Here is a 19285-nt window from a genome sequence, read left to right as displayed (position 1 = left end):
ACTTGATAGCCTTTTTCTGATTTTCTTTAATGCATTTCTTTAATTTAAAAATTGCATACGTAGAAAATGTGGAGTTCAGTAAAATTCTTGAAGGGTCTATTTAAAATCATAACTTTTCAGTTAATTGGGGAAGATAACTGGTTAATCTGGATCAAGCTATATATAACACAGTAAGTTAGAAAATCACACTTTTATTTAATAACTTGAAAATTTGTCATGCAGTGCCTAACCTGCCCTCCAGAGGCATATTTTTTACTTTCTCCACAGAAATACACCCAGCACAGAGTTCTCAATTGGTAAGAGTGATTAGTGCATCCACCACATTGCCCATGTGTTCTCGTAAACTGCGTTCTGCTGCTGCCCTAGATATCTCCATCTCATTCATCTAAAAAAAGGAGAAGGAAATTTTTAGCCAGTACAAATTGCAGGTATCCATGCAGGCCTTTCTGAGATGTCAAATATCTCTGTTAAAGTCAAGCCAACTTGTTAGCTCTACGCTAGACTTACAATCAATTCCAGATCCTCTTTCTTGATGGTGACTTTTGCCAGCTCTTTTTCTCTACAATGAAGAGAAATGGCTCAGGATTATATTCATCCAGACAAGATTACAGTCCTTCTGTCCCCTCTTTCCCATACAAGTATGCCGGATGGAACATAACACAGATAATACTGTCTATATAACAGAACCCCAAAAAGCCCAGGTTTGGTCTTCCAATAGCAAAAAAAGAGACATCATCAGACATTAAAACAGATTTATTTCAGCTATGGCAAGTAAGCTCAAACTACAAGAGCAGATCAGTTTTTAATGCCAAGTTCATTTCAAATGAATTTTAAACAAGCACACTTCTAAAAGGGAAATTATATGGTAGTTTAGTAAAGGATATAGAAAACATCCCATCTCAGTTTAACAGAGTTGGAAGGGACTTTGTAGGTCTTCTAGTCCAACCCCTGGCCAAGCCAAGCCAAGGCAACCTTCCTGAGTATTCCAACTACTGCCAAGACAGGTAGAGTGATGTAGAATGGTAGGTTTTGCATTTGGCCTGGGAAATAGTATACCACTCTCTTTTGATGTGTTCACTACCACCCTTAAACTCACAGCCATAATTTCCACCTAGGAAATCAGTTGAATTCTGTAGTTTTATACCTATGCTGCTCTTTGGGAACAGAAGTTTGGAACTGTTCAAGCACTCACCGCTCCTGCTTTGCTTTCTGCTCTCTAGATCTTCGGTCCCCTATCACTGACATGGCCTAGGAAAATCAAAACAAAATGAAAGCTTAGATATCTGAAATGTTTGCATGTATAAAAACAGAATATGCAGCAGGCATTATAGAAAGTTTCACATTCATCAAAAAGTTTTAAAATTGCTTTGAACTCTTCCTGTTTCTTTTCAGTGGTTCTTCATTGTGGAACCACTTGAAACAGCAGTATGGAAATCTCCATGCACAGCAGGAGTTCCAATAAATCTGAGGGAATAAAATAATTTTATTCTGCAGAATTCTTGTGTAAGAGGTACCCCAGAAAAAAACTCTGATTTTTCAGATATATGTTCCTCCAAGGACAGCTGTGTATCCAGGAGGACTCCCAGATTGCGCGCCCTCTCCGCGGGGGCCAAAGACTCGCCCCCGATAGTCAGTGATGGAGTCAACTGACTATATCGGGATGCCGGGAACCACAGCCACTCAGTCTTGGAAGGTTGAGCCTGAGCCTGTTCCTCCCCATCCAGATCCACACAGCCTCCAGGCACTGGGACATCACTTCAAGGGCATTGTTGAGGTGGCCTGGGGTGGAGATGTACAGTTGGGTGTCATCAGCGTACTGATGGTACTTCACCCCAAAGCCATGGATGATCTCGCCCAGCGGCTTCACATAAATGTTGAACAGAAGGGGCGAGAGGACCGACCCCTGAGGCACTTCACATATAAGAGGCCTCGAGGTCGACCTTTGCCCCCCTGCCAACACGAACTGCGACCGGTCTGAGAGAAAGGAGAACCACTGTAACACGGTGCCCCCCATCCCCAACTCTTCCAACCGGTGCAGCATGATACCATGGTCGATGGTATCAAAAGCCGCTGAGAGGTCTAACAGGGCCAGAACAGAGGAGCAACCCGTCCCGAGCCCTCCAGAGATCATCTACCAACGCGACCAATGCCGTTTCCGTGCTGTGCCCGGGCCTGAAACCCGACTGGAACGGATCTAGATAAGACGTTTCCTCCAGGTACTGCAGAAACTGTCGTGCGACCACACTCTCGACAACCTTCACCACAAAGCGAAGGTTGGAGACAGTACGATAGTTGGCTAATACTGCCGGGTCCAGGGAAGGCTTCTTGAGGAGAGGCCTCACCACTGCCTCTTTCAAGGCCGTGGGTAAGTAACCCTCACTCTACGAAGCGTTAATAATTCCCTGGAGCCAGCCTCGTGTAACCTCCCAGGAAGCCAGTACTAACCTGAAGGGACACGGATCCAGTAAACATGTGGCCATACTAAGTCTCCCCAGAATCCTGTCCACGTCATCAGGGGTCACAGAGTCAAACTCCTCCCAGATAACGTTCTCAAGACTATTCCTCGCCACCCTGCCCGAATCTACCCAGTCAGAGTCCAAATCCCCCCCGGATCTGAGCGATTTTGTCATACAGATATTGTCCGAAATCCTCGGTCCTGCCTTCCAAGGGGTCCTCCCGCGCTCCCGGGTAGAGCAGGGAGCGGGTCACCCTGAACAGGGCTGCCAAACGATTCTCTGATGACGCAATAAGAGCGGAACAGTAATTAAACTTTGCCGCTTTTATCGCCACTAAGTAGGTCTTAATATGCGACCTTACCAGTGTTCGGTCAGATTCAGCAAGACTGGCCCTCCAAGCGCTCTCTAGGTGTCTTTTCCGGCGTTTCATCTCCCTCAGCTCCTCGGTGAACCAAGGAGCCGCGAGGGATCGACACTGGGTCAGAGGCCGCAAAGGCACGACTCGATCCAAGGCCCCACCAGCCACCCGATCCCAGGCAGCCACCAAGTCCTCGGCCGAGTCTTGTTCCAGATCTTCAGGAAATGGCCTAAGCTCCATCTGGAACCTATCAGGATCCATCAGGCGCCTGGGGCGGACCCACCTAATTGGCTCCGCCTCCCTGCGGTGGGATGTAGCGGTTCGAAGGTCCAGACGAAGGAGTGAGTGATCTGACCATGACAAGGGTTTCATGTCTATATCCCCTATAATAAGACCACTCAACCACTGGCCAGAGACAAAAGTCAAGTCCAGAGTGTGTCCCCCCCAGTGAGTGGGGCCATGAACTAACTGGGTCAGGTCTATGGCCGTCATGGAAGCCATGAACTCCCGAGCCATCTCCGACGTTTCACCAACGGACAGCAAGTTGAATATTGTGACTTTAATTTACATATTTAGAAAAAATGTACTTAGGTTTGTCTAAAACAGTAAAAAGTTTCTAAATAAATTTAAGAGAACGGCAAAAGGCCATGTATTAAAGAAAAAAAAGGGCATAGATGTTTGTGCTTATTTATTTTGTTAATATGTTTATTTTTTAAATTGTTTTACAATTTTAGAATTGTAAGCTACCCAGAATTAGTTGAGTTAGGCACTACAGAAATTAAATAAATTTGAATGCAGGGGTGATGTATAGAATTAAGTATGGGCTTAATTAAGGGATAGTGTGTCGAGAAATATGAATTAACCTCGCTGTGGGTGCACATGGTTACCTTCTGGCGCATGGGAATGTGGACAGAACCTGAAATTAATTTGGGGGGAAAGTAATCTTCCAGTCCACATGAATGCAGCCCAAGAAAAAGAAGTGGCGCGTAGTGTCTCTGGGCCATTCAAAGGGAAGGAACTGTAAGGCCGGCTGCCTAGACTTGAGCGGCCGCGTGGGGGGCAGCGGGAAAGGCTGACGGGGCTGGGACCCTCTCCTCCTCCCCACCGCCCCGCACCGTTTCCAGGTTGGAGCTCTGGATCTCCTTCTCCTCCGCGTAGTCGGTCACGCGCTCCAGATCCGCCGCGCCGCTGTCGTGTTTTCGCGGCTTCTCGGCTGGGCGCCCTCCGGCGCCATCCCCGCCGACCGCGGAGCCGTTGGGCTCGGCCTCCAGCTCCAGCTCCACGTCTCCCTCGGCCGCCATCGCCCTGCAGTGACGTACTTCCGGGACGGCGCGCTCGGGCAACCGCAGAGCTCGGAAAGGGAAGCCCGGACGTGACTTCCGGTGGAGGCAGCTACCGCTTCCGGCTGGCGCGGGGCGGAGGCAGCAACGGGGATGCGCAAGACGGCGTCTGGAGGAGCAGCCAGGCGGGAAGGGGCGTCTGAAGAAGCGGCGGCTAACGCGAGAGGAGGCGGCCGCGCAAAGGCCTCCCTGGCTGCAGGAAGGAGGAAGAACCGCAGAGCTGGGCGGCCTTGCCAGGCGGAGCCCTCGGTGCGAAAGAAGGGTCTCGTCAGCCGGGCCGCCAAGCGCTGGACAGAGCCTTAAAGCCTCATTTGAAAGATAGACCCTCCGAGCAGCAGATATCAACATAGAGATGCTGATGGAGAGCGGAGCCACAACCTTCTCTGAAAAGGAACTGTTAGAAACAAGTTGATACATGACCTCTCAGAGAGGCCATCATCACAGCATGGAGCCAACTGCAAATCACCTTGGCTGACTTACAGGAGGAGCTGGGGCTAACAAACAGTGGCTAAGCTACCAATAAAAGAAAATATTTGTGGCTCACGGTTGGTGCCAGGGGCCTTGGTGCTCTCTGAGCTTTGTTGTTTTCTTGAAGAGGTAACATCAGTGCTAGTGGCTAAACTAACTGCACCAAGACCGCCCTCTACTTCTTAAACTCATTGCAGATGACACCACAAGACTGAGGCCTGGCACTTGCATCTGCCTAGAATCCAGGTCAAAGCAGTTCTGACTGATTTGTACTTACTATGTTTACCTTTCTGTTTGTTTTATTTTGGTTTGTAATGTTAGGCAACCAGAATTGCTTTCTCTTCCTGTAAATCAATAAACACTTTTTTCCTCCCTGTTATGCATGGCAAATTGTTTGTGGGAATCCACATTCATCTGCAAAGATTACCAGAACTCAAGATGTTAGGGTAGGAAAGGAGAACAGGTTGGGCCATGTGGCAGAAAAGTGGCTGTCTTTCTCAGATGTGATGAAACTTTTCCTGTCATTGCTAGATGCTAGACTCCCCCTCCCCCAATTACCTGCTCTAGTCTCCCTGACCTCCATTTTTGTTGGCAGAGGGCAAACAACAAACTAAAAGCAAAACAAAACAAAAGGGGAAAAGTTTCCCCTTTTGCATTTGAGCATCCAAGAAGGGACAAGAGAGAAGAAAGGGAAAGAGAAAGAAGACAAAGAAGGAAAGGTGAGAAGAGAGCAAGGAAGGAAAAAGGAAAGAGGGGAAGGAAGAAGAAAAATGAAGAGTGAAGGAAAGGGAAAGAAGGAAAATCCTGCTTAGCACTTGGCCACCAGCAGATGGCAAGGCTGACTGGAGGACAAGGGTTTGGTGCTCTCCCTGGTCTCACCTTCCTCTGCTGGAGACAATGGATCCCCCCAGCCCTGCCCTGGCCACCACAGATGCCCCCAACATGAGTGATGTTCAGCTGGCCAAGCCCACCCACCCCACAGGTGAAACACAACCCTACCCTGATGTGGCCCTCAATGAAATTGAGTTTGATACCCCTGGCATACAGTAATGGCTTTCTTCCCATCTAGCAATATTGTACACATGCTGAACAAGTTGCACAATTTCTGTATAGGCAGACCACATCCATATTTTAAATGTAATAATCCCACTTATGTTTATAGTCTTGGTATTTTCTTGAGATTCTTACAGCAATGACATCACTTTTTTCTTAGGTGATAGAATTTCTTTGAATTCAGTTCTTTATCTATACAAGAGCAAAATTCCTTGTGTGTCTAATCACACCTAGCCAATGAAGTATTCCATTCTATTCTAATCTTCCACAAATTGCAGGATGGTAATGAATCACACGAAAAGGTTAAGATTCCAGTGCAAGCTTGAAAAAAAGCCTTTGGAAAATAACCACTATTAGCTAAATGAGTGATTTCCTAGACTACTGAAGCCAGAATGGAAGGATAAATACTGTTCTTGTATTCTGAAAGAAAGGAGGGGATCAAGGAAGAGTCAGGTTTCGGTCCCCAATTATCAGAACAATTTTAAAACTATCACTCTACCACCTCCTGGAACACAGCACAGGACATACTACTTGGAAAGTGAATTCTCTTAACTTCATCTTCCTTTAGACTTTGGGAATTTTGCAGTGTATCTTCATTACAGCAAAGCATTTAACAAAATGCCTCACTACTGTCCATGCTCATTTGCCTGCAGTTGAAAATGACTTGATGGCACATAATCCTCACCTTTTTATGAACAATCTAGTTTAGGATGGATTGCAAGATTTATTCAGGCAATTGGCTTCAATAACCATCTTGGAGGCCAAGTTAGAACAATGTGTTCTGCTCCAATTTTCAATGAAATCATGTCTGGGTTTACAAAATACACTAAATCCTGATCATGAGGCCCAGTTCGCAAAGTTAATATCATGTACAGCTCCAAAGAGTGCTCATCATGGCTTATCATCAAATTGAGACATGGCAAAATCAAGAGCATCTGTGTTACTTTATCAAATCAACAAAAAGTAGAATTGGAAAGCACCTTGGAGGTCTTCTAGTCCAAAACTTTTGGACCTCAGGGACCACCAAGTTCATAATTTTAAATTTCATGGACCACCAATACGAATCCAGCGCGCCGCTTGCTGAAGTACCTGGACTCCCAGTGATGGGATGGAGTCCTTCAGGCACTCTCCTTCCTCTCTCTCTCTCTCTCTCTCTCTCCCACTCTCTCTCATTCTCTTTCTCTCCCCCCCTCATTCTGTCTTCCTCTCCCCTTTTTCTCTCCCACTTTCTGTCTCATTCTTTCTCTCCCCTCATTCTCTCCCCCTTTCTCTCTCTCTCCTCCACTCTCTCTCTCATTCTGATTCTCTTTCATTCTTTCTCTCTTTTTCTGTCTCATTCTGATTTTCTCTGTCATTCTCTCTCTCTCTCTCATCTCATGGTCCAGCCAGTATCTTGAGGCTGAGAGGAAGTCAAGCATATCCCTGAGAGACCAAGGTGCACGGAGCACCAACAAGGGCCGGAAGAAGTGTGGGAGCGAAACACTACTTGAACTTGCGCGGCTGTCAGCATTTGCCTTGGTATATTTGCGCCAGCCGGTGGCTCAAGGCAGCCCTTATCTCCTGCTGTTTGGGACTTGGAGCGATAAATGGTGACTGGTCCAGGGAGCAGCCGGATTTTGCTCTCCATTGCGGATGCCAGATCGGCCCCCTGCAAGCTCTCGTCTCTCGAGGAGTGCTCCCTGAAGCGGCACTGGAAACTTTGGTCGGGCTCCTTGAGAGACGAGAGCTTGCAGGGGAACGATCTGGCGTCCGCAATGGAGAGCAAAATCTGGCTGCTCCCCGGACCAATCACCATTTACCGCTCCGAATCCCAAGTGGCAGGAGATGAGGGCTGCCTTGCGCCACAAATATACCAAGGCGGAATCTTGATGCCGCACTTACAGTGGAGAGAAGCTGGATTTTGCTCTCCATTGCAGACCCCAGATCAGCCCCCTGCAAGCTCTCGTCTCTCGAGGAGCCCGACCAAAGTTTCCAGCGCTGCTTCAGGGAGCACTCCTCGAGAGACTAGAGCTTGCAGGGGGTCGATCTGGTGTCCGCAATGGAGAGCAAAATCCGGCTGCTCCCCGGACCAGACGGACCATTTACCACTCCGAGTCCCAAGTGGCAGGAGACGAGGGCTGCCTTGCGCTACTGGCTGACGCAAATATACCGAGGCAGAATGCTGTTGCCGTGCAAATGAAAGTAGTGCTTCGCTCCCGCAGCTTCCAGCCATCGCAAACGCCGCTTCTTCCCGCTTGTGCTGCGCCCTCCCCCACCTGGCGGCACAAGCGGGAACAGCATCATTCATTCCGGACGGCGAGGGCTGCGCTCCTTTTTCCGTATTGTACCACCTGCAAAAATGCAAAAATACGAAAATTTCTCCACGAACCACCGGTTGGTGACCACTGGTCTAGTCCAACCCCCTGCTCAAGCAGGAGACCCTATTCCATTTCAGACAAGTGGCTGTCCAGTCTCTTAAAGGCCTCCAGCGATGGGGCACCCACAACTTTTGAAGGCAAGCTATTTCACTGGTTAATTGTTCTGTCAGAAAATTTCTTAGTTCTAGGTTGGTTCACTCTTTGCTTAGCTTCCATCCATTGCTTCTTGTCCTGCCTTCTGATGCTTTGAAGAATACATTGACCCCTTTTTTGTGGCAGGCCCTCAAATATTGGAATAATGCTATCACTAGGTATTAGAAAGGTAGCATTAGATAGCATTAGTCTATCTAATACTAGCCTAATACCTAGTGCTTTCATGTTGCCCAATGTCTAATCTTATGAAGAGAACTAGGGGACAGTTCCCTATGCTGAATTTCATTGTTAGATAGGTCCAATATTGAAGACTGTCCAGATCCTTCTGGAATTTAAGCTTATCTTCTGGGGTATTGGACACTGTATAGTGTCATCTACAAAGGTGAAGAGTTCCCCTTCTATTCCCTCATTTCAATTGTTTATGATGTTGAAGATTATTGGGCCTAAAACAAAACCACCGTTGGGAGGCCCTGATTACTTCCCTCCATGTAAATGTAGTTACATTAAGGTGGTGATTAAGGTTGTGGTCTAACTTGTCAAATGACATACTGTAATCTGTAATATTATGTCCACTACATTTTGCTGGGCCACTAATTTGAGACCTTGTCACTCAACAAGGGCCTAAAGCAGGGGTCTTCAAACTTAAACAGAGGGCCAATTCATGGTCCTTCAGACTGTTGGGGGGGGCAGACTGGATGGATGGGTGTAGCTAGGTCATGTGACTAGGTGAGCATGGCCAATTTAGCAGTCCATTAAGCAATGCACACAAATTAAACTTTGTTTTGCTCCTGGGGTGTTTTATTTGCTTTTGTTTGCATGTTGTTCTTTTGGTTGACTTTTCTTTTTACTAGAGCGTTTTTTCAGTTGTTTAGAAGTCTAGTGGTCCACTTCAAGAAACTCGGTTTTGCAGCAATTCTTCTCAGCCCCAAGGAGCTTACAATCAACAAGTCTCTCTTCTCTCTCTTTTTCTCTATCTTCTGGAGGCAGGGGAGGCCAAAAACGAGCCTGCGCGCCCCATTTTTCACCTCTGCCTCCAGAAGCATTCTTTCTGCAGGCCAAAAACGGGCTAAAACAGGCCCATTTTTGGCCTCCCAGGGTGTCTGTGCACCCCGCTTTTCACCTCCCCCGCCTGCAGAAGCATTCTGCAGGCCTTCACGAGCCCCACAGACTGGAACTGGAAGGTAAGTCCTGTGCTCGGCCAAAGGGTAGGGGCTGGCAGAGCGAAGTGGGCAGGGCCGCCTCGGGGTTCTGAGCAGGCTGGATTAATGGCTTTGGCGGGCCGTAGTTTGAGGACCCCTGGCCTAAAGGGAGGGCAGGGAAGCAGAAAAATATCTAACAGGGAGATGCAAGGCTGGGCACCAATTTTAACATAGCCCTGGAATTACCGTTTTTATTCATATTCTTTTGACCTAGACACTGGAAAAGAGCTATCTCCCATTTTCAGAGAATTGACATGTACAGCCAGCTATAGCCAGCATAAAAATACTGGTGGGCTTCTTCCAGCAACGTTATGTTGGGATAGCTCTCCACCGTTCTGTTCCCTGGTAATTTCAGCAGCTAGCCAAGCAGAGAACTTTCCTAACTTCCTTGATAATTCGTTAGCCTAGGAATCAACATTGCTGTGTCCAGCTGAAAAGCTGAATCTTCTTTGTAACTTGGTCCACACAATGCAGTATCCTTGTGGCTTTGCTCTGTATCTGGGGCTGGGGTGCCCAAGTGGGGGTCAAATTATTCTACAAACCACCAGAGGGCAGACAAGAAACAATGGTTGGAAACTAATCAGAGAAGCAACCTCAAATTAAGAAACTTCCTAACAGTGAGGACAATAAGCCATCTTGCCTCCAGAAATCGTGGGCGTTCCATCACTGGATGTTTTTAAGAGACTAGGCCAGTAATGGCTAACCTTTTTGCCATTGCGTCAGGAAGGGGGGGTGGGTCAGGAAGGAAGGGGAGGTTCACGCATGTGCGTGCCCACCCATAATTCTATGCGCCACGCCCTGCACATGCAACCCCCCCCGCTCCTGGCACGCAATAGTCTGGTAAGACCGTTTTTCTTTCTCACCTGGCTCCAGATCCTCTCTATGCATCTGGGGAGGGCAAAAACAGCCTTCCCCACCCCCTCGGAAGACCTCCAGAGGCCTGAAACGGCCCATTTCCCAACTCCCGGTTGGACAGAAAGTGATGTTTTTTGCTGTCCCCAGCCTCCAGAGCCTAAGAGAGAGAGAATGGGGAGAGAGAAAGGAAAGAAGAGAGAAGGGGGGAGAGGATGAGAGAGAGGAAGGAAAGAAGACAAGAGAGGAAAAGAAAGGAAGAGGGAGAGAAAAAAAGAGAATGGGGAGAGAGAGAGGAAAGGAGAGGGGAGGGGGAGGATGAGAGGGAAAAACGAGAATAGGGAGAAAGGAAAGAGGAAAAGGAGAGGAAAAAGAGAATGGGGAAAGAAAAAGAGAGGGGGAGGCTGAAAGGAGAAAAAGAGAAAGAATGGAGAGATAGAAAGAAAAGAAAAAGTAAAAGAAAGGGAGAGGAAAAAGAGAGAATCTTCCTTTCCCTCCCTCCTTCTCATTTGTTTCCTTTTCCCTCTCATACTCCCCCTCTCTCTCCTTTCCTTTCTCTCTCCCCATTCTTTCTCTTTTTCCTCTCATCCTTTCCTTTCCTTTTCATTCTTTTCTTTCTCTCTCCCCATTCTGTCTCATATGTTTTGAGTCTCACAAAGACTCGTTTCTGGCAGGTGGGGCGGGGGAGAAGTAAGACGTGTGGAGCGAGATGTCGTGAAACGTTTTCTTTTACCGGGGGGGGGGGGGGGGGGGAAGGAAGCGACTACAAGGAGAGCTCCACACATCTCGCTTCTCCCCCGCCCCACCTGCCAGAAACGAGTCTTTGTGAGACTTGTCGTACCGCCACTTCCTCGTAGAGGACTCTGTGAGGCTTGTGCCGTTGCATGCAGGAACAGCAGCATCGACACGAGGTTTGACATACCGGCACAGCTGCGAGCGGCAGGACGCTAGCTGTGCTGGTATGAAGGTCGCAGCAGTGCTGCTGTACGTGCATGCAACGGCACAAGCCTTGCAGAGTCCTGCTCCACAAGGAAGCAGTGGCAGCAGGATACATCAGGGCAGCAGCCAGCGCAAAGAACAGGGAGGGAGGCGACTAGTGACGGGACATCCAATCCCACGCTCACCGCCACCCCCAAAATAATAAGACAACCCACCCACCCACCCCCGATAATAAGGCCAAGCCCTTATTTGTGGGGGGGTGGGGGTGGGTCAAAAGAAAATAAGACCCTGTCTTATTTTTGGGGAAACACGGTATTCTTAGTCCTATTCCTTTTCCATTCCAATATTCTATTCTATTCTGCAAAATAGTGCGGTGCTTTCAGCTTTGAGATAGATTCAGGTTTTCCAGACAGAACTCCACACAACAGTATCTACCCGTTTTGACTCCATGCAATAGTTACAGGCTATGTACCCATTCCTCAGCAAAAGAAGGAATCAGAAGCAGTTTGCTCACACAGCCCAGGACTGTTCTGGGCAGCTATCTCCAAACAAGGCTCTGACAGAGGCAGTTCTCAGTAGTCCCTCTTAAAGACGAAGCCAGCAGCACTGGCTCTCCAGCACGAGGCTCTCTGGTCCCACCATTACACGGGAACTGTGGGGAGGGGCAGGGGGGCAAAGGGTTCATTTATTCGTTCATTCCTCCAAATGTACAAAAAAAATTAGAAAACAACACCACCCCCCTCCAGTCCAGGGCATCCATGGCAAGTGCAGCTAAGACACAAGGGGCAGGTAAAGTAGTAGGACAGCAGCCACCGGCTCTCCTCTCCCTGAAGGGTTTTGCAACGAAGCTGCACCACGGAGCCCTGGCTTTCTTCTCAGAGCAGCCGCCAGGCTCCTCTCTGAACAAGGTGGCAGCCAAGGCTCTCACAGATCCTCTTTCGGCACCTTCTTCTTCTTCTTGGGCTTTTCATCTTCTTGTAGAATTGGTGGATACGTGGCCTCCCTCTTCAGATAGCTGACAAAATCGCTCACCTCACGCCCCCCCTGGCAAGGAGAGAGTAGTGAGGCCAAGAGGAAGAGAAGCTAGTGAGATGCAGGCCACCCCCTGCCCACTGTTTACACCATCCACAATAGCCCCCATCTTTTACCCATTGTAGTCTAGAAAGCCCAGCTCAATTCCAAATCATCTCAGTCACACTCTTCTCTCCTTGGTGCCAAGGCGGAGTTGCCATCAACTTTTTTGGAATGCTTTTAAAAGATTCTAATCTAGCCTCTTGCTCTGGTATTTCAGGGTGGTTTCCCTTCCAAGGCCCAATCCAACCAGACCAAATTACTGCTGCTGTAATTTATATCCCATCTCTTTACCAAGGAAGTCCTTCTGATAGAAAGAAGCCAGCAAAAGATCTGCTCACCTCGTATTTCTTTGGACTTTGCTTGCTACCGGCAGGAGCAAAGTAAATTGTGGGGAAGCTGCAGCACAAAGAAAGATCCAGTCAGACATATTCAATCTTTTTTGTAGCAACAGCAAACATGAATTTAACTGGTCCTCAAACCTCAATAAACCCATTATTCTGCATGATTGGCAAACAGGTCAAAAGGCATTTCTAAGAAAGCTCTTCTGCTAATAGCAGATGTAGCTCACCAGGAAAATCCAACAGCCATTCCTGGGCTTTCTTACCCTTTGACTTCATATGGTAAAGGCACATCATTGGCTGTGGCATCCATCTTAGCTATAACAATGTGGGGGTCTTTGTTAAGCTGAAAAAAAAATAAGCCAGTAATTAGGGAGGACAAAACTCTCAGCCCCCTGAGAAAATGGTGGCTGAGATCAGATGTATGTAAAATCAAAAGCAAACAGGACACATTATGTTTTAGCAGAAGAAGGAACCACCAATATTTCCTATTCTTGGGTACCCAGAAAGGAACTCCCACCAGTCACTTCACAGATAAAGTAACTTCTCCCAAGAGACTTCCAAGTTGAGGCAACCCTTCCTTTCCCCCTACCTTCTCCCCCAGCTCCTTGTATTTGGGTTCAAGATTCTTGCAGTGGCCACACCATGGGGCATAGAACTCTATAAGCACATCCTTACTCTCCGCGTTTACGATTTCATCAAAATTTTCAGCCACGACTACCTGAGAAAGACAAGAAGGTTTAAATAAACAGCCAGAATTGTACAGAAAGAACCAAAACACCTCATGGTAAAAAGAACAGCTGCTTTCTCCAGGTGCAAGCATACCTGTTCTTTCCTTGCAACGTACAAAGTAGTGTTCAAGCTCGCATTTGTACAATGGTGGAGTAACATTATCAGTTCAAGTCACCTGTTTGCTCATATCGAGGTGAACTTGGCCCAGTTTCAGACAGCTGTTAATGCTAGCATATAAGTACTGTAAAATTTCACATTTCCCTAACACTCCTTCTATGTTAGTTTAGTTTAGTTGTTTAACATATTGAAACAAGGAGAGCCATTACCGTGCTGAATTAAGCATTGTGTTTTGAGAGCAAAATATTTATTTTTTTGTTATGGTGCACTTTTTTCCTAAGGGATTCAGGAAACTGTACAAAAAGCTCTGCTTCCCCTATTGTTTCAGAAACATTAGAACACCATATAAAATCTCTTCCCCAGTTACTATAGGATTAAAGGAAAGTTAGCCCTGCTCTTACCTTCACCGGACCATCATTGTTCTCTGGAATGGGCTCTGATTTCAGGTATCTTTTCAGCTTTCCATCAAAATAATCCTGAAGGAATCTCTCCAAGGCTTTACCATCACGGCTGCAAATAAGAGTAAGAATTGCTTCAGCCAACATAGACCCATTTGTACCCCCATTAAGGGTACCCTTAAGAGCCACTAAGGAAATCACCCAGGTCTCTCCTCCTTCAAAGCTCTTCCCAGAACAATCCAATGGAAACTCTGCCCTGCAGGAACTGTTTCCATTTCGAAAGAAGGGAAACTTCCAAGTAGAAGCTATTTACTCCCAACAAAGGAACAGAAACGTGAACTTACGAAAATTCCTCCTGCATGGCAAATTTCTCTCCTTTGGCTGTTCTGATAGCAACAAGAGGGACATCACTGGTAGAACCATCCAGTCCAAACTCTGTGAGTTCATGGCCAAAAGTTTTTCGACTTGCAACAGCAAAATTAAGCTTGTGTCCAGCATCCAGGAAACTCCGAGCAACCTTCATCACTCTGCAGAAACAAGGCAATTGTCCTGTTATTGTCAGCTCAAGATAATCGAATGGCCACCCTAAGATCTGAAGGCAAAAAATATAACCAACTCCACAAGTAAACCCGATGCAGTTTCAACTCCACATCTGCTGAATTGTGAATGTTTTGTTAACTGAGGACTGCATTCTACAATACCAGATCACATCTGTTAGAAACAAACTAATGGATTCACCAAAGTGGAAAACAAAATTAGAACACCTCTTTTACAGCTAAGTGTTGAAATGCGATACTGCCAATAGTGATTATAAAAGTGAAAGTTATTCCAGGGAAACACCCTGCACTACAGAGTTATATTCTAAGGAAACTTGTTTTTGAAGTAACAATTCTTCAGACACAAAAAGGGTAAGTCTACAAAGCACAGACCATGGCTGCCCCCCCTTTCTGCTATCGCTTGTGCGCCATCTTAATCACTCCTAGTCTCTGAAACCAACTTTATATTGCTAACCAAGTGGAGGAGGAATGGTCACCTATTCATGATCCTGCCTTTAGTGCTTTTTAAAATACTAGTGCAAGAAAATCCTGGGACCAGCTCCCTATGGGCAATAGGTCTTCAAAGGGAACTGCCCAGCTCTTCTTTAGCCACTCACCAGCAAGCACACTCTCTGCTTTAATTTGGGAAGGCCCATGCTTTAACAAGACTTTTTTCAGTGGCTTTTGCAACTTAGTTGCAGGGGAACCATAACGGGCACAGATGACTTTCATTTTGTTTGCTGTTTTATCCAAGAGTCAGATTTCATCTATAATAAAAATGGTTCATCTGCCCACAGAATCCTTGACATAGAAATGGAAACTTACCTGTTGCGCCAATAATTGGAGCCTTTGGGATTCTTTTCATAATCTACATCATAATAAGCCACTAAAAGATCTTTCCCTTGGATCAATTCTTTATTGTCTTCAGTCATGTGTGGGCATAAACCAAAGCTGAAATACAGAAATTCACCTTTGTTAGTACATTGAACCCCATTCAGACAAACATACTTGCTATAGGAAAGAAACTACTATGCTCACATGTTCTCTTGAAGAAATTTCTTGATCTTGCCAGTTGTGATCTTTTCTTCTGTATATCGCACAGAATTGTCCTCAAACTTGTTTGCAAGGTGTTGGGGACGGAACAGGACGATGCCCCTGTGAAAAGGAGATGTGCATTTTGACAGTCAAACCCAATCAAGCATCCCTTTGGTTCACAGTCGGAAGGAGACCAAGTGCAATCCCATTCACACTGCAGGACTCACTGAACCATCCCCTACAGATGACTTCCTCCAGGATAGGGCCCCAGTCCCTGAGCAAGTCTCAGCTGCTTGAGCCAATTCCACAGGGAGAAGCTAACACAAAGCCAGCAAGCACATCAAGTTCTGACTTGCCTGCACCTGCAGGTCGATAAACAAGTACCAGCCCAGAAGGGACTTGGCAATTTGTGCCACTGTATAAACGTGACACCCCACCTTTCACAGAAGGCTACTCAGAACAAGGCTTAAGCATTCTAAAGAACCGTGACATATCTGTGATCCTTCCAGGACCAAAGACGATAGTAAAAACTCATTCACGTAAGTTAACAACACGGTAAAGTTCTGCCCTTTATATTTTGAAAATATGAGCAACTTCTAAAGTTGCTTGGTTGGCAAGGCATACAAAAACAAGAACAAACCTCATAACCTCTATAAACCTTTTAAGCCAAATCTGGAAAATACAAGGCAACCACTGAACACTTACTCGCCATCTGGTTCATATTTCTTAATGAGGTCCTCGTCACTGACATGCCCAAAGCGGTAATGGTCCCGCAAATTGCTTGCTGCTTTCATGTATTCTGAATGTGCATCACCAAACAGCTCCCTGAAGAATCCTGTAATTCATAAGAAATAAATAGCTATGTAAAAGAGGTCCAAGATAAATAATTTAGCTCTGCCTTTGAGAAACTAGATTGATGACATGGGAGGAAAAGCAAATATTTCCTTGGTTATTTTTTTTTGGGGGGGGGAGGAGGGAGAACACAATGCATGACTGTTCTTTAAAATGACAAAACAAGAACTTCAAGCCTATCAAAGTTTTAACATCCCTCACTGTTAAACCCTTTGTTAGCTATTGATGTTATGGATGAGAAGTATCTTGTAAAACCAAAAGTTAGCATTTTATTGCTGAATTTTGACGGTATCATTTTCTGGGTTTCAGGTCCATGTGTATTTCACAAGGGGTTACCCTTATGACTTAATCCATAAAGAACGAGTCATATCCAAAAATTGTCCCAGCCTTCAAATCCCACCCAACACAACCAACCCATGCCTTTGGTATTTTTATTGGGGAGTGTGCCTTGCCAAGACAGGTTCTCATCTGAAAGATGAAGTCATATGAAATAAACAGCACTTCCAACAGGAAGACAGAAGGCAAACCAACTGGAAATCAAGTTAATGTTTTTTTAAACACAACATACTTAACTTGATTAGCAGATTATCCCATCCTAGCTTTATCTAATCCATTGGTCCATGAACCAAATCCTCCACAGAAACAAGAATCCAAAATATCACTAATTAAGGTAAGCACTGATCTGTACTGCAATCTTCTGCCCCATAAACTACTTACCCACCACAGCAGCATCCTTTTCACTGATGAACTTCTCAAAGCCCTCAGGAGAAAGAGGGACTGAGGCAGGACCGGCCTGTTTCTTTAGATGACTCACAATTCCATCTTAGAAAAAAATATATAAAGCCCAACCTTCTTTAGAGACTCACATTGACATGGTACAAAGCCCCAAAAGAATAGGCTGCAGGGTGCTGTACATCAATCATTGTTTCAATCCCATATTTGTTATGTTAATATAGACAAATCTTACTCCCACATCTGCAAGTAGTCCTTGACTTACAACAGTTCATTTAATGACTAGAGTTACAACAGCACTTATGACCAGTTTTTCACACTTACAATAGTTGTAGCATCCCCCTGATCAAAATTCAGATGCTTGGCAGCTTACTAATGATGGCTGCAGTGTCCTTGGGTCAACTGATCTCCTTTTGCAATCTTCTGACAAGCAAAGTCAATGGGGAAGCCAGTTTCACTTAACAACTAAACAACTACAGTGTTTCACTTAACAATTGTGGAAAGGCAAACTCACTTAACAGAAATTTTGGGCTCCATTATGGTCGTAAATCGTAGATTATTTGTACTGATAGGACAATTTCCAACCCCATTGTGATAATCTAGCTGAAAGGTGAGAGTCCAGATCCCAAAACTGTAACCGGTGGGCACAATTTAAATCTGCAGCAGCCCCCACCCCTCCATGGGCTGCTCAAGAGGATCCAGGATAGGACCGTCTGCCAGGCGGCAGCCAAAGGAGAAGGGCCGCCACCGCCTCCTATGCTGCCGGTGCAGGGATTTTGGGCCGGAGCCCCGACCCCACCTCCGGGTCTTGCTATGCCACGAGGGCTCGAGCAGCCTCCTCGGGGGTCGCTCACCGGCTGTCCTGGGCCCGTCGTAAGTGCCAGACTCCTCCCCGTTGCGGAAGATCTTCAGCGTCGGGTAGCCGCTCACCCCGTACTTGTTGCAGGTCTCCGAATTGGCCGTGCAGTCGACCTGGGAGGGAAGGCCAGGGGAGCGCGTTGCCGTCCCAGCCAAGGCCTCCGGCCGGCCGGTCACCCCGGGCTCAGCTCCCGAGCCGCGCCGACCCCCAGCCCCCCGCGCCGACCCACCTTCACCAGGGGGACGATGCCCTTCAGCCGCGTGGCCGCCGCCTCGTACTCGGGCGCCAGGCGCTTGCAATGGCCGCACCTGCAAGGCGACGCAGCTGGTCAGGCCGCGCCTTCCCCCACGCCGCCCGCCCGGGCCCCGCCGCAGCCAATCCGCTGCCGCCCGCGCGCCGCGGCAGCCACTCAGGAGAGGCCACGGCAACGACGCCCCGCCCCTTGGTGCCCGGGCTGCAACCGCAGCGCCAGGCCCGCCGCGAAGACCCTGCCGGGCGACCCCCCCTCACTTCCCTCTGCCGGAGCGCCTCGACGGACGAGGCGGCCCGGGGAACGGCGCGCGCCCGTCCCGACCCACCAAGGCGCGTAGAACTCCACGAGGGCGACGTTGCGGTCGCCTAGGCCGCTGTCGAAGTCATCATCGCTCAGCTCCAGCACGTCGGAAGCGCGGCCAGGCCAGGCCGCCGCGGCAAGAAGCAGCGCGAGGAGCAGCGTCGCCATGAGGTCCAACGGAGAGGACGGGCGGGAAGGACGGCGGCGGCTTTCGCTTTCCCCGGCGATCGCTTCAGCGCGGGGCTAAAGAGGAAGCGGAAGGCCCGCCCCCTGCGCAGACGGGCCGGATCCACCGTGTGGCACCCGCCCATTGGCCCGAGCGTCTCGGCCGGGGCGGGGCTTCCCTCGCCGCCGGCCGACGATTCGGCGCGCCCCCGCCCGCCTCCCGTGGCTCTCGGGTTCGCGCAGCCGCTCTGGCGTGAGGGGTGGGGGAAGCGGGGGGAGACCCCGACTGGGGAGCGGGGCCGCCTCAGCCGCAGACGGAGTCCCGGAACGGAGCCCTCGCTGCCCCTCAGCCGCCTGGCCGGAATGGGGCCGAGGGGACACAGGAGGAGCGGGAGAGGTGGGCGCCGTCGACTGGCCCTTCTGTTCCTTTAGGTACCGAATTGACGCCGACGCCCACCTGGCGGCCCTTGAGCCCGGGGAGCGCACGTCCGAAGGCAAAGCGGGGGACGGAGGGAGACCGGAGAAGTCTATAAACCATGTCATCAATGGGAGGCTTTGCCGAACGGGGGAAGTGCAGGTCGGGGCCCGCTCCTCGTTCGCTGCAACGGCGGCTCCTGCCCCTCGGGCGCTGCCTGGCTCTGAGGCGGATCCGTTGCCGGGCGCTTCCCAGCTGGGAGAATAAGAGCCGCGTCCGTCCTCTGGCGGACGGGCAGCTGCTT

The 19285-nt window shown here is 48.3% G+C and overlaps 2 protein-coding genes across 2 annotated transcripts; both read right to left on the bottom strand.

Annotated features, from left to right (window-relative positions):
- Positions 1–8: 8 nt before the first annotated feature.
- Positions 9–5619, bottom strand: HYPK (huntingtin interacting protein K). The gene is made up of 4 exons (XM_034435608.2): positions 3930–5619; positions 1193–1248; positions 508–559; positions 9–385 (listed from the first exon to the last, which is right to left on the bottom strand). The coding sequence occupies exons 1-4, from the start codon at positions 4569–4571 to the stop codon at positions 290–292; spliced, it is 846 nt and encodes a 281-aa protein (XP_034291499.2). The 5' UTR covers positions 4572–5619; the 3' UTR covers positions 9–289.
- A 6222-nt stretch (positions 5620–11841) lies between these two features.
- Positions 11842–18676, bottom strand: PDIA3 (protein disulfide isomerase family A member 3). The gene is made up of 13 exons (XM_034435603.3): positions 18427–18676; positions 18078–18156; positions 17844–17961; positions 16975–17079; positions 16111–16240; positions 15409–15525; positions 15196–15321; positions 14179–14361; positions 13838–13946; positions 13180–13308; positions 12854–12933; positions 12588–12645; positions 11842–12219 (listed from the first exon to the last, which is right to left on the bottom strand). The coding sequence occupies exons 1-13, from the start codon at positions 18567–18569 to the stop codon at positions 12100–12102; spliced, it is 1497 nt and encodes a 498-aa protein (XP_034291494.1). The 5' UTR covers positions 18570–18676; the 3' UTR covers positions 11842–12099.
- Positions 18677–19285: the final 609 nt, after the last annotated feature.

Source organism: Pantherophis guttatus, chromosome 13 (genome assembly GCF_059756535.1).
Source record: "Pantherophis guttatus breed Tessera chromosome 13, ASM5975653v1, whole genome shotgun sequence".
In the NCBI taxonomy this organism is placed as follows: domain Eukaryota; kingdom Metazoa; phylum Chordata; class Lepidosauria; order Squamata; family Colubridae; genus Pantherophis; species Pantherophis guttatus.
Note: the sequence above shows the minus strand (reverse complement) of the source record. Positions and strands in the feature narration are given on the sequence as shown.